The 25,938-nt window shown below is 42.1% G+C and overlaps 1 protein-coding gene across 1 annotated transcript in view; it reads left to right on the top strand.

The window, feature by feature from the left end:
- Positions 1-25,938, top strand: part of cdh24a (cadherin 24, type 2a) — a 95,196-nt gene that overhangs the window by 55,220 nt on the left and 14,038 nt on the right. Inside the window, exon 6 of the mRNA XM_077218739.1 lies at positions 21,372-21,553. Within this exon, the coding sequence (XP_077074854.1) occupies positions 21,372-21,553 (182 nt within the window). The remainder of the gene's footprint in view (positions 1-21,371; positions 21,554-25,938) is intronic.

The following is a 25,938-nucleotide window of genomic DNA, read 5'->3' on the forward strand; positions in this document are numbered from 1 at the left end:
GCCTCGAGTTGTTAGACATTGCGACCGTTGCGCAAGCTTCCCCTGCATGTCACAAACTCACCCGTCACCTCCTCCTTGGAGTCAGACGCTTCTGAGGGCGCCTTGTTCCACTCCTCCCGCTTACTCAATCGTGCCGCCATCGAGCCTCACGACAGTTATAGCCAGGGCAAGTGGAGACTCCATCCCCTGGGTCCGGCTGGGTCATGACCATTCCGGGGCCGCTCAGTTGCCCCCCCGGTTTTATTTTTCCGCCAGTGTTTGGGTAAACCGAGCGGACTACCCTTGGACAAACACTGGGACTCAGCTGCCCCAGGGGCCCGCAGAAATGCGTTTAACCCCAGTGAGCCTTCTAAAAGTGACTGCGACTCATGGTCGCCTTGCGCCTGCAAGTCAGTGAAATCATCACTCTTCATGTTGAGCAGAATTGCTCCTGAAACTCAGTGAAGTTCATCGCACTCAGGTGTTGAGCAGCAATGCTCCTGTAGCTCAGTGAGTCCATCACAGGTAGCTCAGTGAATTCATCACACGCAGTGCTGAGCAGAAATGCTCCTGGTGCTCAGTGAAGTTCCTCGCACTCAAGTGTTGAGCAGAAATGCTCCTGAAGCTCAGTGAGTTTATCACACTCAGGTGTTGAGCAGTAATGCTCCTGAAGCTCAGTGAACTTGTCACACTCAAGTGCTGAGCAGAAATGCTCCTGTCGTTCAGTGAAATTCTTCGTACTCAAGTGTTGAGCAGAAATGCTCCTGAAGCTCGGTGAGTTTATCACACTCAGGTGTTGAGCAGGAATGCTCCTGAAGCTCAGTGAACTTGTCACACCCAAGTGCTGAGCAGAAAATGCTCCTGAAGCCCAGTGATCTTCACATGTTGTGTTGAGCAATGCTCCTGTCTTTTGCGCCCGTCGCTTGCACCTACGTGCCAAGTCAGGAGAGGAACAGGTCTTCATAGTTGCCCCTTATTGGCCCAACTAGACCTGGTTCCCTTCAACAGCCTTCCTGACTTCCCCTGAGAACTCTTTCGGGGACGGGGCACGATGGCACACGCGTTCTTCCCCCGGAGATTCCGGGTGGTCTTACATCTGAACGCGGAGGTTCAGGTGGCTATCACAAGAACATGTGATAGTTACCATCACTTCTGCGAGCACCCCCTAGAATTGGGTAGAGTGCTTACGCCTTTAGAAGTGGAACCTAGTCGTTGAGTGCGTCTTCTCTCCAGAGGAGATCCTGAAAGCTTTCGATCACTTCAGTGCTCTCTTTCCTGCAAAATGGGTTGCAGTAGGCTGTTTTCCTTCACCCTCAAAATGATGTTGCCTCGGTGTTTAAACGACGCTCATCGTGTTGCAGAAGTATGCAGAAGCACGTTCTGATCGTCAGGTTCCTGAGGAGCAAGGTCTTGTAAATCCTTGTGTCCCTCTTTATCCTCTTGGGCCTTGTCCCTGGTGCGACGGCACTGCAGAGACCGCCCCTGAGCCACTGCAGGCAGTGAGTTAAAAATTCTGTTATATCAGTTCTCCTGCTCGCGTGGTCTCTACTAGAGGGTAGGGACTTGCTCGCTTTCGGTCAACGTATTGTGCCTGGAGTCTGGGCCGGCTAACTCTCACAAGCTGAGACCCCGGCTCGGATTGTGCCCAAGGTTCCTACCTCTCCCGTAATAGGAGCAGGTGGTGAGCCTGCAAGCGCTGCCCTGGAGGAGGCAGATCCAGCCCTGGCTTCTCTGTCCGTTCGCTTGGATGTGTACAGAATGCAAGTCATAGACCTCAGAACAGCTCTTCAAGTATCTGTTGGAATTCAGCAGAGAGGGAAGGCTGTTTCCATGCAAAGTTGCACTTAGTGCTTGCCTTCATTTCGGCAAAGATCCGAGATGCAACATGTCCACTTAGGTGTTGAGCTCCTCTATGATGAGTGTAAAGTGCTCCGTCTGGGCGTTGACGATATACTTTGCTAAACAGATTTTAGAGTTGGGGGCTGGACGACACCTAGTTGAACCGCTGCTTCCCGTGGGCTCCCTTCTCATGAAGCCAGTTTCACCGTGAGCCCGGTTCAAGTGTCGGCTTGCTGCGCCATTCCCCTTCTATGGACTGGATACGTGCGCCTTTCTACTCCAGTTGAGTTCCCTTAAAATTGAACCCTGTTGAGTTCCTCCACACCCCTCCGACGTCGGACGTGCGGAACGTCTGGTGTTAGGCCTACCACTCGTAAGCAGTGTGGAACCTGTGTTAGGCTGGGTCCATATGTTGCGGTCCCTTCGGTGACCCCATATGTGTATTCTTCCACGATACGGCTCCCTGCGGTGAGCCCGTGTCTTCCCTCGGCAGAGTCTCTCTGCCATCACTGTCCGGTGTGTCTCCCCCTGTCTTAGGCTGGAGCCACCCCAGTGACATTCCATATGTTAGACTGCCCGGTTTCCGCCCAGTTCATATGTGTATTCTCCACATTACCTCCCTCTGGGTTGGATGTGGCTTCCGCAGCGTCCCTTCCTTCCAACGTACGGGGAACGCTTTCCCAGTGGTCCTGTAGGAACAGCAGTGACTTCCCTGGCCTAAGCCCTGTCCTTCCCGGCCTTAAGTTTGCGGGGGCATCAGGAGGCTTTGGTTTAGGCACTGGAAGGTGGCAGCGTTAGTGGCGTGTTCAATGGGTGATCCCAATTCAGTCGACCGTCGACTACGTCTGACGTTCTCGACTGAAAGGGAACGTCCTGGTTGCGTATGCAACCCACCGTTCCCTGAAGGAGGGAATGGAGGACGTAGTCCCCTTGCCACTACCGCTGGACCACCGCTGACCCCGGGTTACTCTCGGCTCCTCAGCGAAAAGCAACTAGTGCGTGCATCCACTTCCGTATTTATACCCGCGCCGCGGGGGCGGAGTGTGTGATGCGAATCACGCACGCCAATTACATTGGCTCGTTCAATAGTACTCGAAGAAGACAGGCTCTCTAGCGATCTCCCAATTCAGTCGACCGTCGACTACGTCCTCCGTTCCCTCCTTCAGGGAACGGTGGGTTGCATACGCAACCAGGACGTTCTATTCTATTCTATTCTACTCTATCCTATTCTGATATATGTGTGTATATATATATATATATATATATATATATATATATATATATATATATTAGGGCTGTCAATCGATTAAAATTTTTAATCTAATTAATTACATACTCTGTAATTAATTAATCTAAATTAATCGCATACACAATTTTACAATGTTTACATGGTACAATTTCTGGTAAGCTACGTTTTTATTATTATTGCTTGACACAAATTTCACAATTTCAATTTAATTTAATTATTGTGATGTGATGCAATATTGACTCATTTGGATAAATATTAGGTACACAAGATAGGCATTCATTTTTCTCAAGAAAAAAAATCTCACCCAATGCTGTAAAAATACAGAGAACCATATCAACTGGTAGTATTTAAGGTTAAAAATAGCTCAAATTAAATATAATGCGTGTTTATTACAAATAACAACTTTGATATAAGTAAAAATATAATCCATACGTAATATACTAGTAGGCTACATTAATTTTGAAAAATACTCTCTATAGCTCTTTTTTTATAGCCAACTATAACATGCTATATGGTCATGAAATGGCTTTCCTGAGGTAACTTAGGGCTAAATGTTATGTGACATAATTGTTCTCCAGCTGTTTTATTGACCTCTTTTCGCGGTTGAAAAACACGGATTGATCGAGGAATATACATTTCGGTAAGTTTTAGGCTGCCCTACTGTATCTTTCAACATTGGTCATTCGTGTTTATTTACTATTAGCTAGAGATGATCGGTTCACGTGCCGCTATAGGGATCTGTCATGACACATTTACAAGAACCAAAACGGTATTGCTTGATTTTCGTAAAAAAAATTAACAGAATCTGAGAGCTGAGATTTTTTTAATATCATAAGTAACGTGCTCTGTCTTGTCTGTTTCCGTGTCCTCTCTTTGGTGCGCGATTTTTCTGTGCGTGAGAAAATGGTTGTGTGACGTGAGAGCGTGTGAAAAGTTACAACACACACACACACACACAAGCGCGCTTTCTCTCAGACACACTCGCCGACTCACGCACACACTCCTGGATGCATTGATGTGGTAGGCTACTTTAGAGTTTGACGAACTCCGTTTGTTAAAAGTAAATGTTCCAAACAATGATCCAAGCAGCGCGTTCTTGCCTCCCTCCTTTTTACACGAATGCTAGAACGGCTCCGCAAAGGTCAAAACGGAATGGATTAATCTGCGTTATTTTTTTTAACGCGTTATTTCTTCTCAGATTAATTAATCGAAATTAACGCGTTATTTTGACAGCCCTAATATATATATGTATATATGCAGTCTACTCTGTTATGTTCTAGTCTAGTCTATCATATTCTGGTCTCGTCTAGTGTTCTCTGTTCTGTTCTAGTCTAATTTGGTCCATTTACTCTGTTTCTGAGAATATAAACTCAGAATTCAATAGCTATTCTGTTGAAGATCAAAGAGTTGTGGTGTGGGCTCTTTGTATCCCTGTCAGCATGTACGCTGTCCATTAGCTGGTCTAATGACACGCAGTTCACTGTTTGCTAACATCACAAGTGCTGTTTCCACGTCCGCGGTTAGACTAACCAGCAGAAAGAGAACACATGTGGGCGTTCAGGTTTGTGTGTGACATGATGTAACCTTTTGAAATGGATTCATGCTTTATTTCTCTTCTGCTTTAAATCTCTCTGTCCTATTTTCCTGACTGAACTTTCTTGTTAGCCGCAGCAAGCTTATTACACACATTCTATTCACGCTGCGGAATGTGGTCTTCTTATTGCAGTAATTGATTGACAGCTCAAAGACGTGAGTGGTGGTTTGGAGACTGTGGGCGTGATGTCAGAAGACGGCACCTGAGGGACGACTTGCGTCTGCTGTATTATATTCTGTCTGATTGGCATGCGATCTTATCAGTTGTACACTAGAGATTCATGACGTACACAATTACTTAGCCGCATAAATTGTATCCCAAGTCAGATTTTTACAAAATAGATTATTTCCCTTGAAACGTGTAATACTGTTAGTTGAATTTTGCGGCGTATCATATTTGTTGTGCTTCAATTATAGATTTGCTTGTGTTCATCGGCTCCCTGAATCAATCTCTCTAATTACAAGCGCTTAAACCAACTGTTGTTTGTTTCTCTCACAAAAACGTGCTGTTCTGCCCTGAAAAGATGGATAATAGAAGACAAAATAATTTACATAAATATCTTGTTTCTAAGTTTTACATACCCTTGGTTGTTTAATATGGCATGTTGCCTTCTTGAGCATCAATAACGGCTTGTGATAGTTGTGTTTGAGTCCCTCAGATAAGTTAGAACTCAACATTCATTGATTAATACAGAAATTTCAACACTCATTAAATCAATTCTTTATACTGTAATAGCTGATTCATACTTTAAACTCTATATTTGCCTCATATGTTTGTAATTAAAGGCAGCAGCAGTTTAAAACCTAATGAAGTTATGAATTCGTCTCATTTTACCATCTGATTGTAATCCTGAATCCGCAACCACTGCATCCAATTACTATGAGAGAGCACCATCTCTCAAATGTATAGTGAATTTGCTGTCTTGAATATGAAGAAGATATTTGCATCTGAAGATGAAATGGTAATGCAATTATTTTATCGTGTTTACAGTACAATTCACACCGACTTCATGTTATGGGAAGTAAAAAGGGTCTTCCAAAGACTAACCAGCACTTATGGCTGTTTTGATTAATGAGGTGACAAAAAAAGGAGACTGGTATAAGATTGGTTGTGGTTGTTGATGGATTTTGCACATTTTAAAAACATTAAATTATGCATATTGGGCTGTTTAATTCACTGCCCCTAATCACCCATCAAAAAAAATTTTTTTTATAAAGTTTGTGATATGAAAAAAAAAAATAAAGTTTGCTTTAATGTAGCATATCAAGTAAAAATCATAAAATAAAAATTTAATTAACACCCAATCCTGCTCAACTAATATTAAATATTAAAATATTAAAACTGTGCATGACCCACTTGGTCATGCTTAAAAATGACAGCCTATAAGGCCAATTTAACCCCTTTTTCCTGGATTTTTAATTAAAAGAAGCAGTACTGGACCCTCCAAGTTAAAACTTTTTTTTTTCTTTTTTTAAATTCTTGGAGGTCTCTTAGGACTGATAGCAAACCAGTTAATTGTCTTTTTGAACTAATCATTAAAGGAACCGTCTCCTAAGTGTCATTCGTTTTGGGTACTACATTGCTCGCACTCTATATTTTTGATTTACCTATAGAAGAGTCATTCATTTGGCAATCAGAGTAGCATGTTTGTGCTGCCGCTGTATGTATTTGATTTGCTACAAAGAACTGTGTCATATTATTAATTCGTTCGGGAATCAGAATACTATGACTGTGCTTTATGTCATTGATTTACAAAAAACAAACCGGTATATATCAGACATTTGTTCTCTAATCGAACTAAACTGGTCACATTGTAGAAATATTGTAAAAAATTATTTCAAGTGTTAAGCTTTGTTTAATATTTTGTGTTAGCATTTAATTTGACTGACTTGATTCTTCTAAATGAGTGTGACGGTGGAATTTCCATACTAAACATTTTGTTTTGCGCTACTTGTTATTTGCTTTTAGTACACTTCTTTACCGAAACTTGACGACATAAACAAAATAAGGGTGCGTTCATGCACCCGTAAAAAATAAGGGAAATGCATTTAATGAAATTAATTTGTTTAATTAAACATTTACATTTCATTTTATTTTATTATTATTTTTATTTTATTTTATTTATTTTAATTTTATAATTAAAATATAATTAGTTACATTTAAAATAATTAATAATATTTTATTTAATTAATACATCAAATCATCTAAAGTAGCATATCATGTAATTAAGTAAATTAAATTTGTAATCATCTGTCGGCTTTAAAGAGACACCCACTCTTTCATTGCACAGAAGAGAATTAATCAGTTATAATGTCACACAGTGATATATAGAGAGCATACTAGCATGCTGTAGTTACTATTTCTGGCATATATAGATACGGGATAAATCAGAATTGTATAAGAGTATGATATTCTGAATTCAGCTGATGTGCTCATATGCACATATAAGAACTGCATGATCACAGAAATGCTGGTTCAAATACAGTCCGCATGATTTTTTTCTGATCCTGTTCCTCTTCTTTCTCTCTATTCCTCCACTGTCCAATATAATAAATGACAAAAAGGCCTATAAATAAGATATGGTGGGGTGGGGTGGGGGAGGGGAGGGGATGGGATGGGGGGGCATTAAAAATGTTGAAAAAAATGATGTGGTAAATCAAATTTTCCTCTCATCACAAGTGTAGTATTGTTGTAAAGTGCAGCATGCCAACTTTGTGAATATTCATAGTAATTTCTCGATGGCATGAGTCTGAACCAATGAAATGTGGTTTTCAAACAAATTTTCTTATGTAAACAAAACAATCTTTCTCGCACTGACTGACACCTCTCAGACAGCACTCGATCCCGATATACACATATATGTACACAGAATTACAGTATTTCAAAATATCTGTCTTGGCGAGTATTTGCGCAAACATTATCTGTTATTTCTTTAGTGAACGTTTGGTTAACTGTTGGGGAAAAACATGTGATGTATAACATTATATTACATCCGTCCTGTACAGTAGGTCGGACTGTCTTTTTCATTCATGTTAATCAAACAATTCTGGTATCATGGGAAAAAAGTTGAATATATATTAGATATTTGGTTTTGACTTGGTGTGTTACAATTATGGTGGTATTACCAGGGATTTTAAGGTATGGTTGTTAGGTGAATTTGTTTTGGAACCTTCAGAAAACTTTAACTCGATTTTTCTCAAAATTGACTGCTGGCTGTATGGACTTCAAACAGGTGCAGCTCAGTAATTTTTTCTGATTTCAACTAACCATGCATCATTTTGACGTTTTTTTAATAGAGAATGTGAAAATAACAATAACTCATTTTTAAAAATGTGCCCATTCTGACTCATTTTGCCAGCACGGGTCACAAATGCAGCCTTAGTGAGCAGAAGATACTACTTTCAAAAACATAAAAAAATCTCACAGATCCCAAACTTTTGAATGGTGTAGTGTAAATATAATTCATATTGAGTATTAAGTCTTAATACTCAAGCCTGTTTGTTTACTCCAGAAAATGCATTCCCATAGACCAGCATGAAAAATACAGATTTTTGTGTGTGATTTAAGCTAAGAAGATGCCGTTGTTGTCAGATTTTATTCCAGATTTGAAATAATTTAGACGAATAAGTATACAAATTTTGGTGTTTCTCCACTGAAATAGATAGGAGGTGTACTTGCATGATTGAAAATATCCTTATGAGTATGTTCCCTGATCAAATTTGCTTTAAATGGGGGGAAAAAAACAGATCTTGTAGGCTTTTCTGATGAGTAAAATCAGGTGCATTAGATTAGGAAGCCATCTGAATTGTGTATTTTTGGGCCAGTGATTGTATGTGATGATCCTCTACAGGATCTGACAGTGATCACAGAGTGAAGACACTGAGCATCTTAACCTTATCCTGCGTGTCTCTAGGGAAGCTGTTCTTTATTTCCAGGTCTGGCCTGTGTGTTACAGACGTTGTTTTCTGGTGTGTGGACTAAATCTCAGCTCTCAGCAGGTACTGATTCACAGTATTGTGAAAAGTGTTGTTGAATCTCTCAAACAAGCCTTGTCCCCACTGACCCATGATGACTGCTTTCATTCTCTGTGTAGTTCTCTGGAAGTGCTAAAAACCTCTGCGCTGGGTGTTTGAAGGAGAGATATGAAAGTGTGGTTTGGTGTCGTGGGGGTGGGAAGCATCTGTGTGTACGTGTGGATGAAGTATTTGATGATGTCTATGAAGATAGGACGCTTGCGGTATGTGCTGTGTGTGTGAGATATCAAAGGGTTTGAGAGGTGAGTGTGAGTGACTGTGGATTTGATAAGGCTTATGGGTTTCTGTCAGTCCATATCCGTCGACTTTAATAAATGCGTGTGCGAGTGAGTAAAGAAAGCCTGAAGCCATTCAAGGCGTCTGAGTCACCTCTGAGCAAGAGAGGTCCGGTGAGTTGGCGTGAGTCTGAGACTCGTAACTCAGCGTGGCCCTCCAAGTTCAACAGTTCTGCTCATTTTGGCGATATAAATTACCATCCAGAACAGGTCAGAGCTTCTGTAAAACACCTGCAAAAACTCTTGACAATAAAGGTTCCAGATAGGGGCTTTTGCAGCGATGCCTTAGAAGAACCATTTCTATGCTATTAGCCGCAATTGCATTACAGATTTGCGCAAAACTTTTGCGATATTTCCGAAATGTTGATAAAAAACTATTGTGAAATGACGGCATTTCCATTAACCGATGTTATGCGACTAAGACGTATTTTTTTTCCTCTCGCGATAAGTCATTCCAAAAATCATGGCAACGGACGTTGGTAGGTTTATGTATATCCCAGCCATTAGCCATTATTTTTAATCAAAGGAGACGTATGTGTGTTATCCAAGCATTAATGGAAAGGAAAGGCCCTTATACTTAAGAGCGGCACATATGAGATGTTTCTGGGTGTTTCTCCCTCATATCTGCTTCAAGGTCTTGATTAATTGTGGCATATCTTTGTTGTTTAGAATCCAGTATTCCCATAATACTTTTGTCTTTTATAAAGAACTCTAATAGAGTTTAATAAAGAACTCTATCTCGTCTTCTTTCTAAACCAACCGGGCCATCTATGTCAAGTGACCTAATCCTATTTCAAATTGCCTGAAAAACCACCTCATGCGAGCGTAAAAACTTTGTTCCCATTGGGCGTATTTTCAATTTTCAATTTCAATTTGTGCAATTTGAAGGATAATGGAAACACGGCTATTGAGAAACCTTTCAGTCAACATTTCTTAAAAGAACCATTATTTTTCTTAGTGTGAAGAACATTTTTGATACTCTAATGAACTGCTACGCAGTCACAAAAGCTTATCATTTGCAAGTATTTTTAAGTATTGCAGTTTAAAAACAAGTGAATTTAAACCATTGAAGTGGTTGCCGCAGTTAGCAGCAACAGACAACTTATTTTGCTATATGTGCGTGGTGTCTGAAAGAAAGGTTTTTCAGCACTGTCTGAGAGACGCATGACACGAAGCCGCTACTCATAGAGCGTGAGAGCTTTTTGCCAAATAATTGTGATTGAACGGTTAAATACACATACTTATATGCCGAAGTGACCATGTCTTTGCAAGTAAACACAGTCATTTACGTCTTAAGTAAACGTAAACAGTTTACAGAAAGCGTACAGTACACAGGATCCGTGCAGTCGTTCATAAAGTGACAGCAGCCTTATATACCTGCTGTTGTTATTAATGTTAATCAAACAACACAACATTTTAAAATCTCTCTCTGCTCTAGACTGAATCACTTTGTAACTTTAATAAGAATAAATGTAGATTTAATTTACACAGTGAAGACTATGCAATGCTTTTTTATACATTGATTATTTATTTATGTAGTAAAATTAAAACAATTTATGTAGTTTCTAGTGCTTGAAGTTTTTCAGGTAGGTCTATTTCATTTGTGTTTTTTTTGCTCTTTCTTTATCACTGTTTACTTGTCTTCAGTAAGCTTGAGAGGTTATTTTTCTTAGGCTAGTATTAGTTTTTTGTAATATTGAAAATGGTGACAAGAATGATGAAATATCAATGGAATCAAACATTTTTATATCATAAAAACAATAAAAACTTATTCAAAGCAACAAAAAAAAAAAAACGACAGTATATCAAGATATATATCGTTATCGTGAAATAAAATTACTCGTATCGTGATGTAAGATTTTGGTCATATCGCCCACCCCTTCTTTTTCTATTATAAAGAATTTCAATTCTTTTGTGGAATGGAAAGATTCCAGGGATATTAAAGGTTCTTAATCGAGTCATAGATGCCAATAAAGAACCGTTATGCTTCTAAAAGTGTAAAGATTTATTTTTATTTTTTCAGTCAAATGCATGTAAACCACACAATGCGTATCTGAGGCTTCCCTGTTAAAAATACAAACTGTTTTTCCCCTCTAGTTTTTGAGTGTTCCCCAGCATACTTTTCATTTTGTCTAAACTTTCTGAAGTTTACAGAAAAGATTAGAATGCTTGTGTTTGCTGCGATTGCCGGGTTTGGTCCCGGACCGCCACTCGCTTGCTCGTTTTCCACCTCGTTAGTCTGAAACAAGGAAGCAAGCAGCATTGTTTACAATGTTGACCCCGTGAACTCAGAATTAGAGTTTTGTGTCTTTTAATGCATGCTTGCTAGCTTTTAGACTAGTGTAGCTATACTGAACACTTGACAAAATACACATTTTAGCAGATGTTTGTGTTTCTGTCTCTTCTGGAAAAACAGATCTCTAATTCCACTGCACTAGCAATAAGCAAATCTTAGTGGCCTTTAATCTTTAAACTTGTCATATGTGGGTGTTTCTTCAGCTTCGGGCACTTTAATGTCTCAGGGATTGATTTCAATGTTTATTTGTTTTTTAATATGAAAGTTACTGTCTTGGAAACTTGACCATACCTTCATCATTTATTTTTTGCTGCCTTTCAAATGACTTTTATGTGTTGATTTTATTGTTTTACCCTGGTCCCAGGCCTAGATTTTGATTTTAAAGTGTTTAAATGTACAATAATCTAAATCAAAAGTGACAGTAAAGACATTTATAATGTTGGAAAATCGTCTCGGTTACGTATGTAACCCTAGTTCCCTGATAGGGAACGAGACGCTGCGTCAAACGCTGCGGGAACGCCCCTGCGTTGTGCGTCATGAAGCACGTATGGAATCAGCCCAATGGAGAGATGAAACGTCATAGGCGGGTGACGTCATCGACCAGGAAACTATAAAGCACCCCAAAAACACAAGCGCATTAGCTTCTGATAGGCTTGAAGGAAGCGCTAACGGGAGTGCCGGGAGTATGGCGGAGCGACGCAGCGTCTCGTTCCCTATCAGGGAACTAGGGTTACATACGTAACCGAGACGTTCCCTTTCAAGGGAACTTCGAGCTGCGTCAAACGCTGCGGGAACGCGAATACCCACGTCGCCATAGGACCAAATGACCGTCATGTGAGACTAGCGCACAGAGGACGAGAGCACCTGTGCCCCAGGGGTAGAGCTTAAGTCTAGGTCATAGAACTTAATAAAAGTATGCGGTGAAGACCATCCAGCCGCATCACAAACATCACTCAGGGAAACCCCCGACAAAAGAGCTTTAGAAGCAGCCATACTCCTGGTAGAGTGAGCTCGGACAACCAAAGGTGAAGGCTGGCCAGCCGACTCATAAGCAAGTGAGATAGCCTCAACCACCCACTTGCTCATTCTCTGTTTAGACGCCGGACACCCTTTCCTGGGTGGCCCGAAACATACAAAAAGTTGTTCCGATTTCCTCCACAGGGCAGCTCTGTGGACATAAGCGTCTAATGCCCTAACAGGGCAGAGTGAATTAAGTTTCTCCTGGTCCGATGACATAAATGGAGGAGGACAGAAAGCCTGCAGAACCGTAGGTCTAACAATATTAGTAGGAACCTTAGGAACGTAACCTGGTCTAGGATGCAGAAAAGCTTTAACCATGCCAGGTGCAAATTCCAGGCACGAGGGTGAAACCGACAGAGCCTGCAAATCTCCGATTCTTTTTAGTGAAGAGATAGCAAGCAAAAAGATAGTCTTAAAAGTGAGAAACTTCTCGGGAACTTCTTCGATAGGTTCAAAAGGAGCTAGGGAAAGACCTTCTAATACAATGGCCAGATCCCAAGTCGGCACCCTCGTACGAACTGCTGGCCTCAGCCTCAAAGTGCCACGGAGGAAACGAGTTATAAGCGGGTGTCTCCCAAGAGAAACTCCACTGAAAGGGACGTGGTAAGCAGCTAGTGCCGCCACATACACCTTTAGTGTGGAGGGGGATAACCCTGTGGAGAAGCGCTCCTGCAGGAATTCCAGCACTGCACCCACTGGGCAGTTAACTGGGTCCTGCAGGTGTTCTCCACACCAAGAAGTGAAAAGTTTCCACTTCAAGGCATAAAGCTTCCTCGTGGATGGAGCTCTGGAGTTAAGAATGGTCTCAACAACCTCGGTTGAGAGACCGGAGTCTATGAGCTGGGCCCCCTCAGAGGCCAAGCCCACAGTTTCCACAATTCTGGGCGGGGGTGAAGTATCGTGCCCCCCGCCTGGGAGAGTAGATCCCTCCTGACCGGGAGCTCCAAAGGAGAACCGTCCAGGAGAGAAATCAGGTCCGCAAACCATACTCGGGCCGGCCAGAACGGGGCTACTAGTAGTAGACTGACCCCGTCCCGGCGGACCCTCTCCAGAACTCCTGGTAACAGAGCAATCGGGGGAAAGGCGTACAGACGTGACCTCGGCCACGGCTGCACCATAGCATCCAACCCCAGGGGGGCTGGAAGAGTGATGGAGAACCACCGATGACAATGAGTGGTCTCCTTGGAAGCGAATAGGTCCACCTCGGCGCGACCGAAACTCAACCAAAGGAGCTCCACCACCTCGGGGTGGAGTCTCCATTCCCCTGGCCTCGGCCCCTGCCTCGACAGGGAGTCTGCTACCACATTCAAATACCCAGGGAGATACATTGCTCTCAGAGATAGTAGCTTCCCTTGGGACCACAGGAGGATCTGACGGGCCAACTTGTAAAGCCGGCGAGACCGCAGGCCCCCCTGATGATTTATATAAGAGACCACCGACGTGTTGTCTGATTGAACTAACACATGATGGCCTCTCAGGTCTGTTAGGAAGTGTTTCAGAGCCTGAAACACAGCCAACATCTCTAGACAATTTATGTGCCACGAAAGATGATGATCCTGCCACAGACCTTGGGCTGGGCGACCACTCATGACCGCCCCCCACCCTGTGAGGGAAGCATCCGTCGTTAGCGTTATGCGACGACAAAGAGCCCCCAGCACAGGACCTTTGGATAGGAACCAAGTTTCTCTCCACATGACCAGAGCACGAAGGCAGCGCCGCGTGACTTTGAACGTGCGGAGCGGATTTCCCCTCGGGGAGAATCCCTTGGTCCTGAGCCACCACTGTAGCGGTCTCATGTACAACAGGCCGCAAGGTATAACGTTGGACGCTGCTGCCATCAGACCCAACAGTCTCTGAAACTGCTTGACAGTGAGTAGCTGGCCTAGCTTCACTTGTTTCACAGCTGAGAGAATCGAAGCGATGCGGGTCGGAGAGAGTCGCGCCCGCATCGATACCGAATCCCAAACGACACCCAGAAAAGTGGTCTTCTGGGAAGGAGATAATACACTTTTCTTTGCGTTCAGCCTCAACCCCAACTTTCTGATATGAGCGAGGACGACATCTCGATGCCGAACCGCCATCTGCTCGGTCTGAGCTAAAATCAACCAATCGTCGATGTAATTGAGAATACGAATGCCCTGAAGCCTCAGAGGCACTAGTGCTGCATCCATGCATTTCGTGAAAGTGCGGGGAGATAAAGCTAGGCCAAACGGAAGAACCTTGTACTGGTACGCCTCGCCCCCGAAGGCGAACCTCAGGAACTTCCTGTGTTGTGGAAGGATGGACACATGGAAGTATGCGTCCTTCAGATCTATCGTGACAAACCAGTCCTCGGACCTGATTTGAGACACGATCTGCTTGATAGTGAGCATCTTGAATTTTAGCTTCCCTACCGAGCGATTCAATATGCGCAGGTCTAAAATTGGACGCAACCCCCCATCCTTCTTTGGAACGATGAAATATCGGCTGTAATAACCTGACTCCAAACTGGGAGGAGGAACCCGTTCAATAGCCTCTTTTTGAAGGAGCGTTTTCACCTCTTGTTCCAATACCAGAGCCTGCTCGGGGCCCACCACTGTGTGCAGAACCCCTCTGAATTTTGGTGGACGACACCTGAACTGGATAGCATAACCCTTTTCTACTGTCTGCAGGACCCAATGAGATATTTTTGGAAGGCTTTTCCACTCTGCCAGAAATTCTACTAAGGGTACCAGCCTCTCGAGACTGGCCTCTGGTGTAACTTGAGCAGCAGACGCAGCGCCCTGTAACGGCGCACCGGCAGGGAACAACTGGTCTGACCGCTCTGAGACCCTCCTCAGAGGGAGCGAGCGTCCCTCGGGAAAGCGCTCGCTGGGATCGTCTGTGCCCCGGCATAAAGGCGGGGTTGGCAGAACGAGCCCCTGAGGGCACCGAGGAGGAATGGGCACCGTAAAAAGAGGTGAACACCTTTCCGCCTCGGTGGGGACCACCCTCAGCATCCTGAACGGCTTGGCGTCAGGACTTCTTCTTAGCCGAAGCCTTCTTAGCCAATATAACTGTCCTCAGATCAGTTCTACTGGGAGAAGGCTTCGGCTGAGAGTGTCGCGGCTGAGCCCACTGTCCAGCAGGGGGAGCACGAGACGCGACACTCTGCCTCTGCTGCGCTCTATGTGATGAGCTCGAAGACGGCCGGGGCTGCTCCCGCCCAGCAGCCCCAGGGACATGAACTTTAAGGGGAAGAAACTTTTTAAAAGCTGCAGTTTGTTTCTTTTCTTCTTGGAATTTATCGATAACTGAATTCACAGCATCACCAAACAACCCCATGGGAGAAAGAGGAGCATCTAAAAGAAAAGCTTTTTCTCTCTCTTTAATATTAGTCTGATTTAACCACAAATGTCTTTCTGCGGCCACCAGAGCTGCCATAGAACGACCCATTAATTTGGCCGATTCTCTGGTGGCACGCAGGGATAAATCAGCAGCCTGACGCAGTTCACGAACTACGTCAGTACTGACCTCCTCACTCTCACTCATGTCCCTTAGCAGATCAGCCTGGTATGCCTGCAAGATTGACATAGTATGCAGACATGACGCAGCCTGACCTGCTGCCGAATATGCTTTACCCACTAAAGCCGAAGTGTTTCTTAAAGGCTTGGTGGGTAATGCCGGTGCCTTAAAAGATGATGCTGCTTCGGGGGAGAGATGGCTCGCAAGCGTCTCTTCCACACGAGGCAAAGCACCATAACCATGAGCCTTGGCTCCCATAATATTAGCGTATGTTGAAGTCTGGGGACTAAACACTCTATATGACACCGGTTTTCTCCATGATTTCGACACCTCGGTGTGGAGATCATGGAAAAACGGCAGGCACCGGCGTGGAGGCTGCACACGTGACGGCAAAAATCTCTCATCCAACTTTGATTTAGAAACAGACTCCTGTCTAGTCACTGGCCATTCAATATTAAGTTTTTCAACAGCTCTTGTTAACACCTCCATAAGCTCATCACTCTTAGGAGTGTGGGGTGGCGAATCCTCCACATCTCCCTCAACACTAACAACATCAAGTTCCTCAGAACTGGATAGCTGCAGCATTGGTGCCTCAGCCCGAGCGGAAGAAACCGCAGCGCGTGCTTCCGAACCCGGGACTGAGGCACTGGATCTCACAGGTGAAGGGAGAGATAAGGCAGAGCCCGTCTCAAACCCCGCTGTGAGATCCATCTGCGATCCCCACGATAAGCGCCGCCGCTCTGCCTCGGCAGAAGCGGGACCCGAACCGCGGGGAGCGCGCACCGAACCGCTCTCCTCAAAGAGCGACCGGCGGGAGCGGAGCGTCCTTAACGGCAAACGCTCGCAATGCTCACAGTCTGCTCCCTCGAGAGCAAACTGGGCATGCTGAACTCCCAAACAAACAACACAAAGATCATGTGTATCCCCGCTCGTTAAATAACGCGAGCAGGGAGGAACACACTTTCTAAACTGCTGTTCGTCCGCCATAATCTCTCAATATATATATATATATAGGGATAAATTGTTTGTGTGGTGCAGGGTATGTAAGACAGACAATATCACACAGGGACAGATTCACATGTAGCGCGACTGAAAGCACAGAAGCTAATGCGCTTGTGTTTTTGGGGTGCTTTATAGTTTCCTGGTCGATGACGTCACCCGCCTATGACGTTTCATCTCTCCATTGGGCTGATTCCATACGTGCTTCATGACGCACAACGCAGGGGCGTTCCCGCAGCGTTTGACGCAGCTCGAAGTTCCCTTGAAAGGGAAATTTATATTTCAAATAAATGTTGTTGTTTTGAACTTTCTATTCATTAAAGAATCCTGAAAATATTTATCACAGTTTCAGTAAAATTGATTTCATAAAATTGATAATAATAAAAAATGTTTCGTAAGCAGCAAATCATCATATTAGAATGATTTCTGGAGGATCATGTGACACAGGAATACAGTAAATACATGATATGCAATATATTCACATGAAAACAGTTATTTTAAATTGTAATAATACTTTATAACATTACTTTTTTTTACTGTATTTTATTTATATTTATATTTAAAAACGTAGACTTGGTTAACAGAAGATACTTCAAAGAAATCCAGGGGCGGATCTACAGGGGGGCAAGGGGGGGCAGGTGCCCCCCCCCCCACTCTAGAGCCTTGCCCCCCCAGCTGCCCCCCTAACTTTGATGATCCAAAAACTGTACTTTTAAAAACAACCCGCAAGCTTCTCAAAACAGTGAACTAAACAATACATTTACCAAAAGTGAACAGTTTAACTTTTATTAAAGCCCCTCCCCCCTGCCCCTCAAATACTTAGTACGTCACACACACACACACAAAACACAGCGAGTCTGCTGCGGTGCGCTGGCCCTGCAACCCGACTGGAGAGACTGAGCTGCCCCAGAGCCTCTGAAGGTGAAGTGAGTTTCCCCAGGTGTAGTTAAACACACGTTTAACTTAAAGTTACATTTGTAATGAATGAATGTATTGTATGCTAAAGACGATTCAGCATCAGCAAAAACAGCAAGTCTATTACGTTAACCAAAATCAGCGGTCAAATCGCTCACTCGTGATTTGTAAGAGCACTCTTCCCTTTGAATAGCCTAATTTTGATTTTTGTAAAGACAAGAACAGCTTAATAAAAAATATAAATTGTTTGTATCCATAACGTTTACTGATGGTCGCCGTTACGTTACAACACACAATACAGTGCCAGTTAGGAGATCGATCAGTTGATTAGCTAAGCAAATCCAATTCCTCTCAGATATCACAGCAATGAAACCAGGTTACAACTGGGGAAATAACAAATACAATTAGGACTATTACATTAAGTAGTCTAAACATAACTGGTGTGTGTGCATGTGATAAACCTTTCTGATTTTATATTTGTTATATAGGCTACATGGCCCTACCTACAGTGTAATGTAATACAAGGATCACCAGAGGTGTTCACACATTGACTTTTGCAGGCAAGAGTAGTTGAAGAAAGTAGCTGGAGCCTAACCATTAAGGCTAAAAGTCCTTGGACACAATTATTGCAATTTTTTATCATTTCGCTTTTTATACTTTTACTTTTTAAAAGATGAACAGTTTTGTTTTGTTTGAACACTTCACTGGGCTTATTCCTGTCGTGAATTAAAAACCTTTGTAGTGTGTAAGGGCATTATTAAACAATAACTACTATGTTTTTGTGTTTGTTGTGTTAAAGCAATTCACATATAGGGATTCCCACCGTCTACCCCTGCCACCCTGCCAAGACCTCTTGCCACTCCTTTGCCCCCCCATGTAATATTTTCTAGATCCGCCACTGAAGAAATCTTACAGACCTTAAACTTTTTAACATATATACATAATGTGCTATCTATGGAATTAGGCATAACCAGAAAGGATTTGTCCAGGATTTTACAGCTTTACAGTAAAAACAGTAATGTTGTGTAATACTACATGATGCAATTCACCCTTGGTATTAGGGATGTGCCCTAAAGCAGTGGTTCCCAACCTTTTTTTTGTGTCTGAGACCCCCTTTTTCCCAAGAAAATATTTTAGGCCCCTCTTCACATTTAATGATATTGTCGCTCTTGTAAGCTTGCAGCAAGGATGACAAAATGTTTTGTTTTTAAACAAACAGTATGTTTATTACTATAACCAGATATGTTTATGCACAAATAATAGCGTATAATATTGAAAATACTATAACAAAAACATCAGTAGGCCGTTTGTAATTTAAAAACGTAAGCCTAGAAGTAGCCTATTAATTGGCCCTGTTTGAAATGCAATAACAAAAATATCAGTATTCAAACTGGTGTGTAGGGAAAAAATAATTCATATAGGCTATTACAAAATGACTGGTGTCTGGGACATTGTTGAAAACCCATTTTTTTGGTCAGCCAGGGGATCGTGACTAAAATTAGCTAATGTAATATGATCGTTTGGCGCTCTAGCGATTAATAAACATGCGTTTAGTAACAGAATAATGCGTCTTGCAGAAGAACATTGCAGCCGGAGCTACTTCTCTGTTTATGTCTATGACGAGTCACGCAGGATCTGGGTTACACCGCAGCGATACGACCCGAACCAGTGTAAAATGGTCCAAATATAAACACTTATTATAGGTGTACAATAGTGACTCAGGATAAGACAAAAACACGGTTTGGAAAATTGATTCATGATGTACTCGCTCATTATATAAATTTAGTCAATTTTGAACACAAAAAAGTTACGGACTGCTGCTTTAATGCTCACTGTTCAACACTTTTCAAAATATGACGTGACCCCCCAAAGAGCTCGCTGAGGCCCCCTTGTGGGCCGAGACCCCCCTGTTGGGAACCGATGACCTAAAGTATACTCAAACAGTGTAATGATTAGTGATATTTATTCCAAACACAACTATTATCTTTGAGAAACGATTACGGTATATAGTGCATATCATAATTATAAAGTGGATTATGGTGCTGATGATGTTCTTGACTATTATCAGCGTGACAGAGATAATGATAATCTGTGTTACGTTTCTTTCAGAGGGCTTCGGCCTGTCTGTGGATTGCAGGGGCTTCTCTCCGCCGTCCCTACGGATTCTCTCTTCAAAATCCCCGATTTTAATATTTCATTTAAAGTTCAGAGCTTTCTGCATCAGTACGCAGCAAAATCACAGCTGAAAGATACAGCTTGGAGACCAACAATACATCTTCCTCCCTCTCCCTCCTACATGAATACACTCTTTCTGCCTGTCTTTTGCTCTCTGCCTCCTTTTCCGTTCGTTTCCAGGCTCTCCTACTGCCGTTCCCTCTTTTGTTCTTTCTATCTCTCCCCTGATCTCTCCTCATCCCTTTCTCCTCCTCTGAATAATACACAGTGATAATACACTGTGCAAAGAAGCCCATATTGTATTCCCACAGTGTGTTTCTGTGATCATCTTCTCTTGGCTGCACTCAGCTTTAATGAATGTTAGGAGTTATTAGCTGGCACAAACTGCCTCTGGTGAATCACACTGTCTCAGCCTTTGTTGTTTGCATGATTCATTTTCTGTTCTGGAGCAAATTTGGCTCTTAAAAGAAGCAAGGAATCATCAGTGTCCCGCTTTATATTTCTATCACACTCTTTTCTTGGACCTTTTCATCCTGTCTCTTTGAAATTCCCTTTCCAAAAGCATGTTTGGAAATTGTGGAATTAATAATTTCAGTGTTTGTGTAGCCGTGCTAGTGTGATCTTCCTCAAACCTTCTGTTTATGTGGTTTTATAAATCCCCTTTAATGTTATTATCCACAGGTCTATTTATCTATCTATCTATCCATCTTTCTTCAGTGGCACTCACATCACAGTTTTTGTTACTCATATTTAAAAATTAGGGTTGATTCAATTAAAATAACTAAACTCATATGTTTGTGCTGTGGGCAATTAAATTACCCCATATGTCTTGTTGAGGAGTGGTGCGCTGTTACTTTTGTAAGCAGTCAGACATATGACTTTTGCCTTGTGGATGATCAAACGGATGGAAAAATTCAGACATACATTGTAGCGGCACCCAAACCATATTTTTAGACCAGAATATCACTTTTTTTGACTTGATCCGGTAAGCAACCACCCAAAACACCCTAATATCCAAATAAAAGTTACTCACAGAACCACTCAGAACCCTTTGGCAACACATTTGTTTTTATTACTGTGATTGATCATGGTATAAGATATGATGTGTGTCTCTAGTGTGAGATGAGAAACACTTTTCATTCTGTTATGGAATGCAGTAGATTGCCTGTGTTATTTGCTGTCTCTAATTAGGTTTAAACAGACTCAGGCAGGTTTTTTCTGCTTTTATTTTTGGCCCATGATATAGCCGCCGCATACAAAGACTGTAGAGCCAGTTATTAAAATGCAGAAAAAATGTGTATGTGAACAAAAGGCAAGGCATGGCCTCCTTTGCACTGTCTTTTTATGGAAGTCTAGTTTTGGGTAGAGGTTAAATTGATTTGAAAAGCTGTTTGATGCTTTAGGGGGTTTGCCTTACGTATCTAATGAGATTAATGATGATGTTCTAATTTTATGTTATCGCCATGTTTTGCATGATTATTTTCTTCACCCTCTCGATCTCTGTCTCCTTTAGGTATGTGGTCATTTTCGGTGTCTGAGTTGGCCGTCCCCGGGGTGGAGATCGGTCGTCTCTCGGCAACAGATGCAGACCTGGGTGAAAATGCACGGATGGACTTTACGATCGTGGACGGAGAGGCAGGGGACACGTTCAACATAACTGGATTGAACCAAGAGGCAGTGCTTTTGTTAAACAAGGTGGGAGTGGTGAAACAGAAATACCTACAGTAATGTTGTTTTCTTCCATGCATTCCCAAATCAGAACCAAATCCAATTTTATGGTGTATCTGACTCAAAACTGTTAGTATTTTGTAGTCTTAACATTGAAAACCACATGAATAGTGAATGAGTGAGTGGGTTTGGACACATCATATGTATAAATATGCATATGAGCAAAGATGATCACAAACGTTCCCATTTTTTTGTCCTCTTTTTGTCCACAGACATTCTCTTACGTCTTTTGGCTTCATATTAATGCTTAAATTATTATGTCAACCAATGTAGCTGCACAAGATATGGATTACATTAACTGTCTGGACCAATGGATTCGATTTCATTACTTGCTAAATGACAGTGCAAATAGTCAGTCCCAACGGTTAAGTGTGGTAAATATCCAGTGTTAGAAAAGCCATATAGGGGTGGGCTCTTTTAAGTGTGGCTAGTGAGCAACTACTTAACACTCCCTAGCAACTACATAGCAACCAGTGTTATTTTAGTATTATTTATATTTGATATACTATAGTATTTATTAATATTTTGAATTAGCTTTTATTAGCAATATGTTAATCCAACCAGAACACCTATGCAACTGCATAGCAGCACATTAAAAAAACTCAGAACAGCAAGCAACCACATAGCAATGTAAAAATGCAAATAAATAAATAATTAAAGGGGCATTCGGCAACTATTTCAACTTAATAAAACCGTTTAGAAATCATTTGGATGGTTTAATAACCTGTTCTGGTGGGAATGGTGACTTTCCCCGCTGCCCCCAGCGTTCCCAGGCGGAAAACCAACCTTGCAACATGAGGATTAACGTCCCGGTAAGTTGGAAATAGGAAGTCTCGTGAGAAGCGAGAACGAGCGAGAAACACAAACTGCTTTACGGCAATTCAACATAAACAGACACGCCGCCATCAATGTGTATGATGTATTACCCACCTCAGTAGACATGGCTCCACACGATAAAGTTATAAAGTTGGCCGGCTCTGATAACAACAAATGCACATGAGCAGCGGTAGAAAGCAGGAGGAGGATGCCGCAAGTGAGTTTTCTTACGACATTGTTGTGAAATATACGCCCCACAGCTGTAGGGGGAGCTCGCTGAGAAAACATGCGACAACAAAAGTGAAAATCAGCCAAGAAATAGCTAGAGTTTCCGAATGCCCCTTTATCAGCACGTCGTGATTAGGCTGACTCACTGGAAAACCCTAGTAACCACACAGCAACGCGCTAAAATGCTCAAAACACTCTAGCATGGCAATGTTTGAAATCCATGCAGAACAACTTAGCAGCCGTATAGCAATACCTTCGCAACCGCCCAGCACACACTAGCTACCACATAGGAATATTCTAGCAGGCATTTAGTGCACTAAATATGTGCTGAAAACGTCTCGGTTAAGTATGGTAACCCTAGTTCCCTGAAGGAGGGAACGGAAACGTACATCGGAGTGACCGAATGAAAGGGAACCCAAACACCCTAGCATAGTAATGTTCTAAACCCATGCAGAACACATTAGCAGCTGCATATCAACACCCTGGCAACCACCCAGATCACCAAATAGCAAAACATTAAAAAAACACTCAGAATATCCTTGCACTTGCTTAGCAAACCTTTAGTCTAAACCACCTAGAAACAACTAGCAACCACACAGAAATGTGCTAAAAATGCTCAAAACACCCTAACATAGCAATGTTCTAAATCCATGCAGAACAACTTAGCAGCCACATAGCAACAACCTGGTAACTGCCCATAACACTCTAGCTACAACTTAGCAACCTTCCAGCAACAATTTAATCCACTAAAAATGTGCTGAAAACCCTAACAACTTCAAAAAAGAATGCTGAAAACAATCAAATCATCTTAGCAGCTGCATAGCAACACCCTGGTATCTACCCAGAGCACCCTAGCAACCACATAGCAGTACATTAAACAAAAACACTCAGAACACCCAAGAAACCACATAGCAACATTCTAGCAACCATTTAGTGCACTGAAAATGTGCTGAAAACCTTAACCACCTCAAAGCAACACTTGAAAACAGTCAGAACATCTTTGCAACTGCATAGCAACACCCTGGCAACCAGCCAGAACACACTAGCTACCACATAGGAACATTCTGGCAACCATTTAGTGCACTAGAAGTGTGCTTAAAACCCTAAGAATATCTTAGCAACTGCATAGCAACACCCAGGCCACCACCCACAACACCTCAGCATTGTAGTAATGACTTTTTTGGCACTGGCTTAGGTTCTTCATAAAATGAAAAACTTTAATTGTATTTTTGTTGTATTTATTTTAAATAGTGGAGGGCAGAGGGAAAAGCTAAGCAATAACAAAGAAAGAAGGTAGAGCAGAATGAATCACAAATTAGTTAAATTGACTCTGAGTTCAAATGTAAATGAGGATAATCTGCACCACAAACGTCTGCCAGCGAACATGCATATTAGTGCCGGCGGAAAGAGAATGTAACCTGCAGCCCCGTGAGAGACCTCTTCACAGCACACACAGGGAGACATTTATTTAAATACAAACTTTGCAAGGATTGAAAATGTGCATTTCACATAAAAGGAATTTGTATGGTGCCAAGTCACACGTAACTAATTGAAAAGTGAAGAGATTCCACCTTTTTTAGCCGAATCAAAGCAAACTGGATAATGAAAAGCAAGCTATTTTCTATTAATCAAAAGCTATTTTCTGCCTTGATAAGTGCTTATAAAGACGCGTGTGTGTGTGTGTGTGTGTGTGTGTGTGTGTGTGTGTGTGTGTGTGCGTGTGCGTGTGCGTGTTTGTGTGCGTGTGTGTGTGAGAGTGAGTGAGTGATCCTTACCCATCTACTCCTCAACTCAATACTTTAATGACAGGTATGTGTGCTAGTTAAAGACACAGCCAGAACAAACAGAACGAGGTAAGGAGCAGATAAAAAGGAAAACAGGAAAGAGCAGGTTGTGAGGAACAAGATGAATCAGAGACATGAGGGGATGAGGAAAAAAGAGAGCATACGAAAAGCAAATTAGATAGAGGAAGAGTGAAGGGAGACTAATGCCGCTGAGTAACAAGGGAGAGGAAGCGAGTGGAGATGTTGATTAACACACGGCTGTAGTTCAAGTGACAGAGCTTGTTGTGTGTGTGTGTGTGTGTGTGTGTGTGTGTTAGTGGCTCTCAGCACTCCTCATGCCCACTGCTCCAGCACAGCAACACCACTACACACTATATACAGTCTTTCAGTGTGTCACCACACGCTATATTCTACACTTTTGCAACGTTTTATTTTTCCCATGAAGTCCACTTATACTCTTAGTTATGAGTGGCTGTTGTGACCCACATTTTGTGTCACGACACAAGTAATTTTATTTCACAGCAACTGTATATGATAAAGTTATTTTGTCTGGAAATTCCAAGGAAAGTGGTCTATCTATCTATCTATCTATCTATCTATCTATCTATCTATCTATCTATCTATCTATCTATCTGTCTATCCGTCTATCCGTCTATCCGTCTATCCGTCTGTCTATCTATCTATCTATCTATCTATCTATCTATCTATCTATCTATCTATCTATCTATCTATCTATCTATCTATCTATCTATCTATCTATCTATCTATCTATCTGTCTATCTGTCTATCCGTCTGTCTATCTATCTATCTATCTATCTATCTATCTATCTATCTATCTATCTATCTATCTATCTATCTATCTATCTATCTATCTATCTATCTATCTATCTATCTATCTATCTAGCTATCGGCCTTTTTGTCTGTCTGTCCATTTCTATATTTTAACTGATTTTTTCATGACTATTTTCCACTTTCTCTTTGATTGTTTTGGCCAGAACTACGCAAATAATGTAAATGCAGATGTAAACTCTTAGCCAGTGCTTTTCATGCTTACGTTTCAGAATGCAACAATGCATGAAATTGAGCTTCGGTAGCCAGAAGCATTCGCTACTGCACCTTTAAATTCTCTTTATGTTATGTAAATATGGTTGGACATACGTGCTCATGTCACTCCCGTTTTACTTGACGCCTCCTTTAAAGTCAACATGACATCAAAATAGACCCCATTTACTTTCTTGACAGGCTTTTAATATGTGTCTTATTAATTTACATTGCCTGCATCTTCTGAGACTCCTACGGTTCTCCAATCTCATCGTGTCCAGCGTCACAAGTGCATCCATAACCCCTAATACAGTTCTGAAGCAGTTATGGATGTTAATATAACCACATCCATGACTTCCTTCAATCTTACAGTAATACCAGCAGAACAAGCCCTGCAGTCGTTTAAGTTATGAAATGCTGAAACCCAGACACATTGCTTTTTTTTTTACTATCTATATTCTTTTTGTTGTTGTTGTAATCTAC

Source organism: Siphateles boraxobius, unplaced genomic scaffold, assembly GCF_051911475.1.
Source record: "Siphateles boraxobius isolate OS27281-9 unplaced genomic scaffold, OSU_SipBor_1 77, whole genome shotgun sequence".
Lineage (NCBI taxonomy): Eukaryota > Metazoa > Chordata > Actinopteri > Cypriniformes > Leuciscidae > Siphateles > Siphateles boraxobius.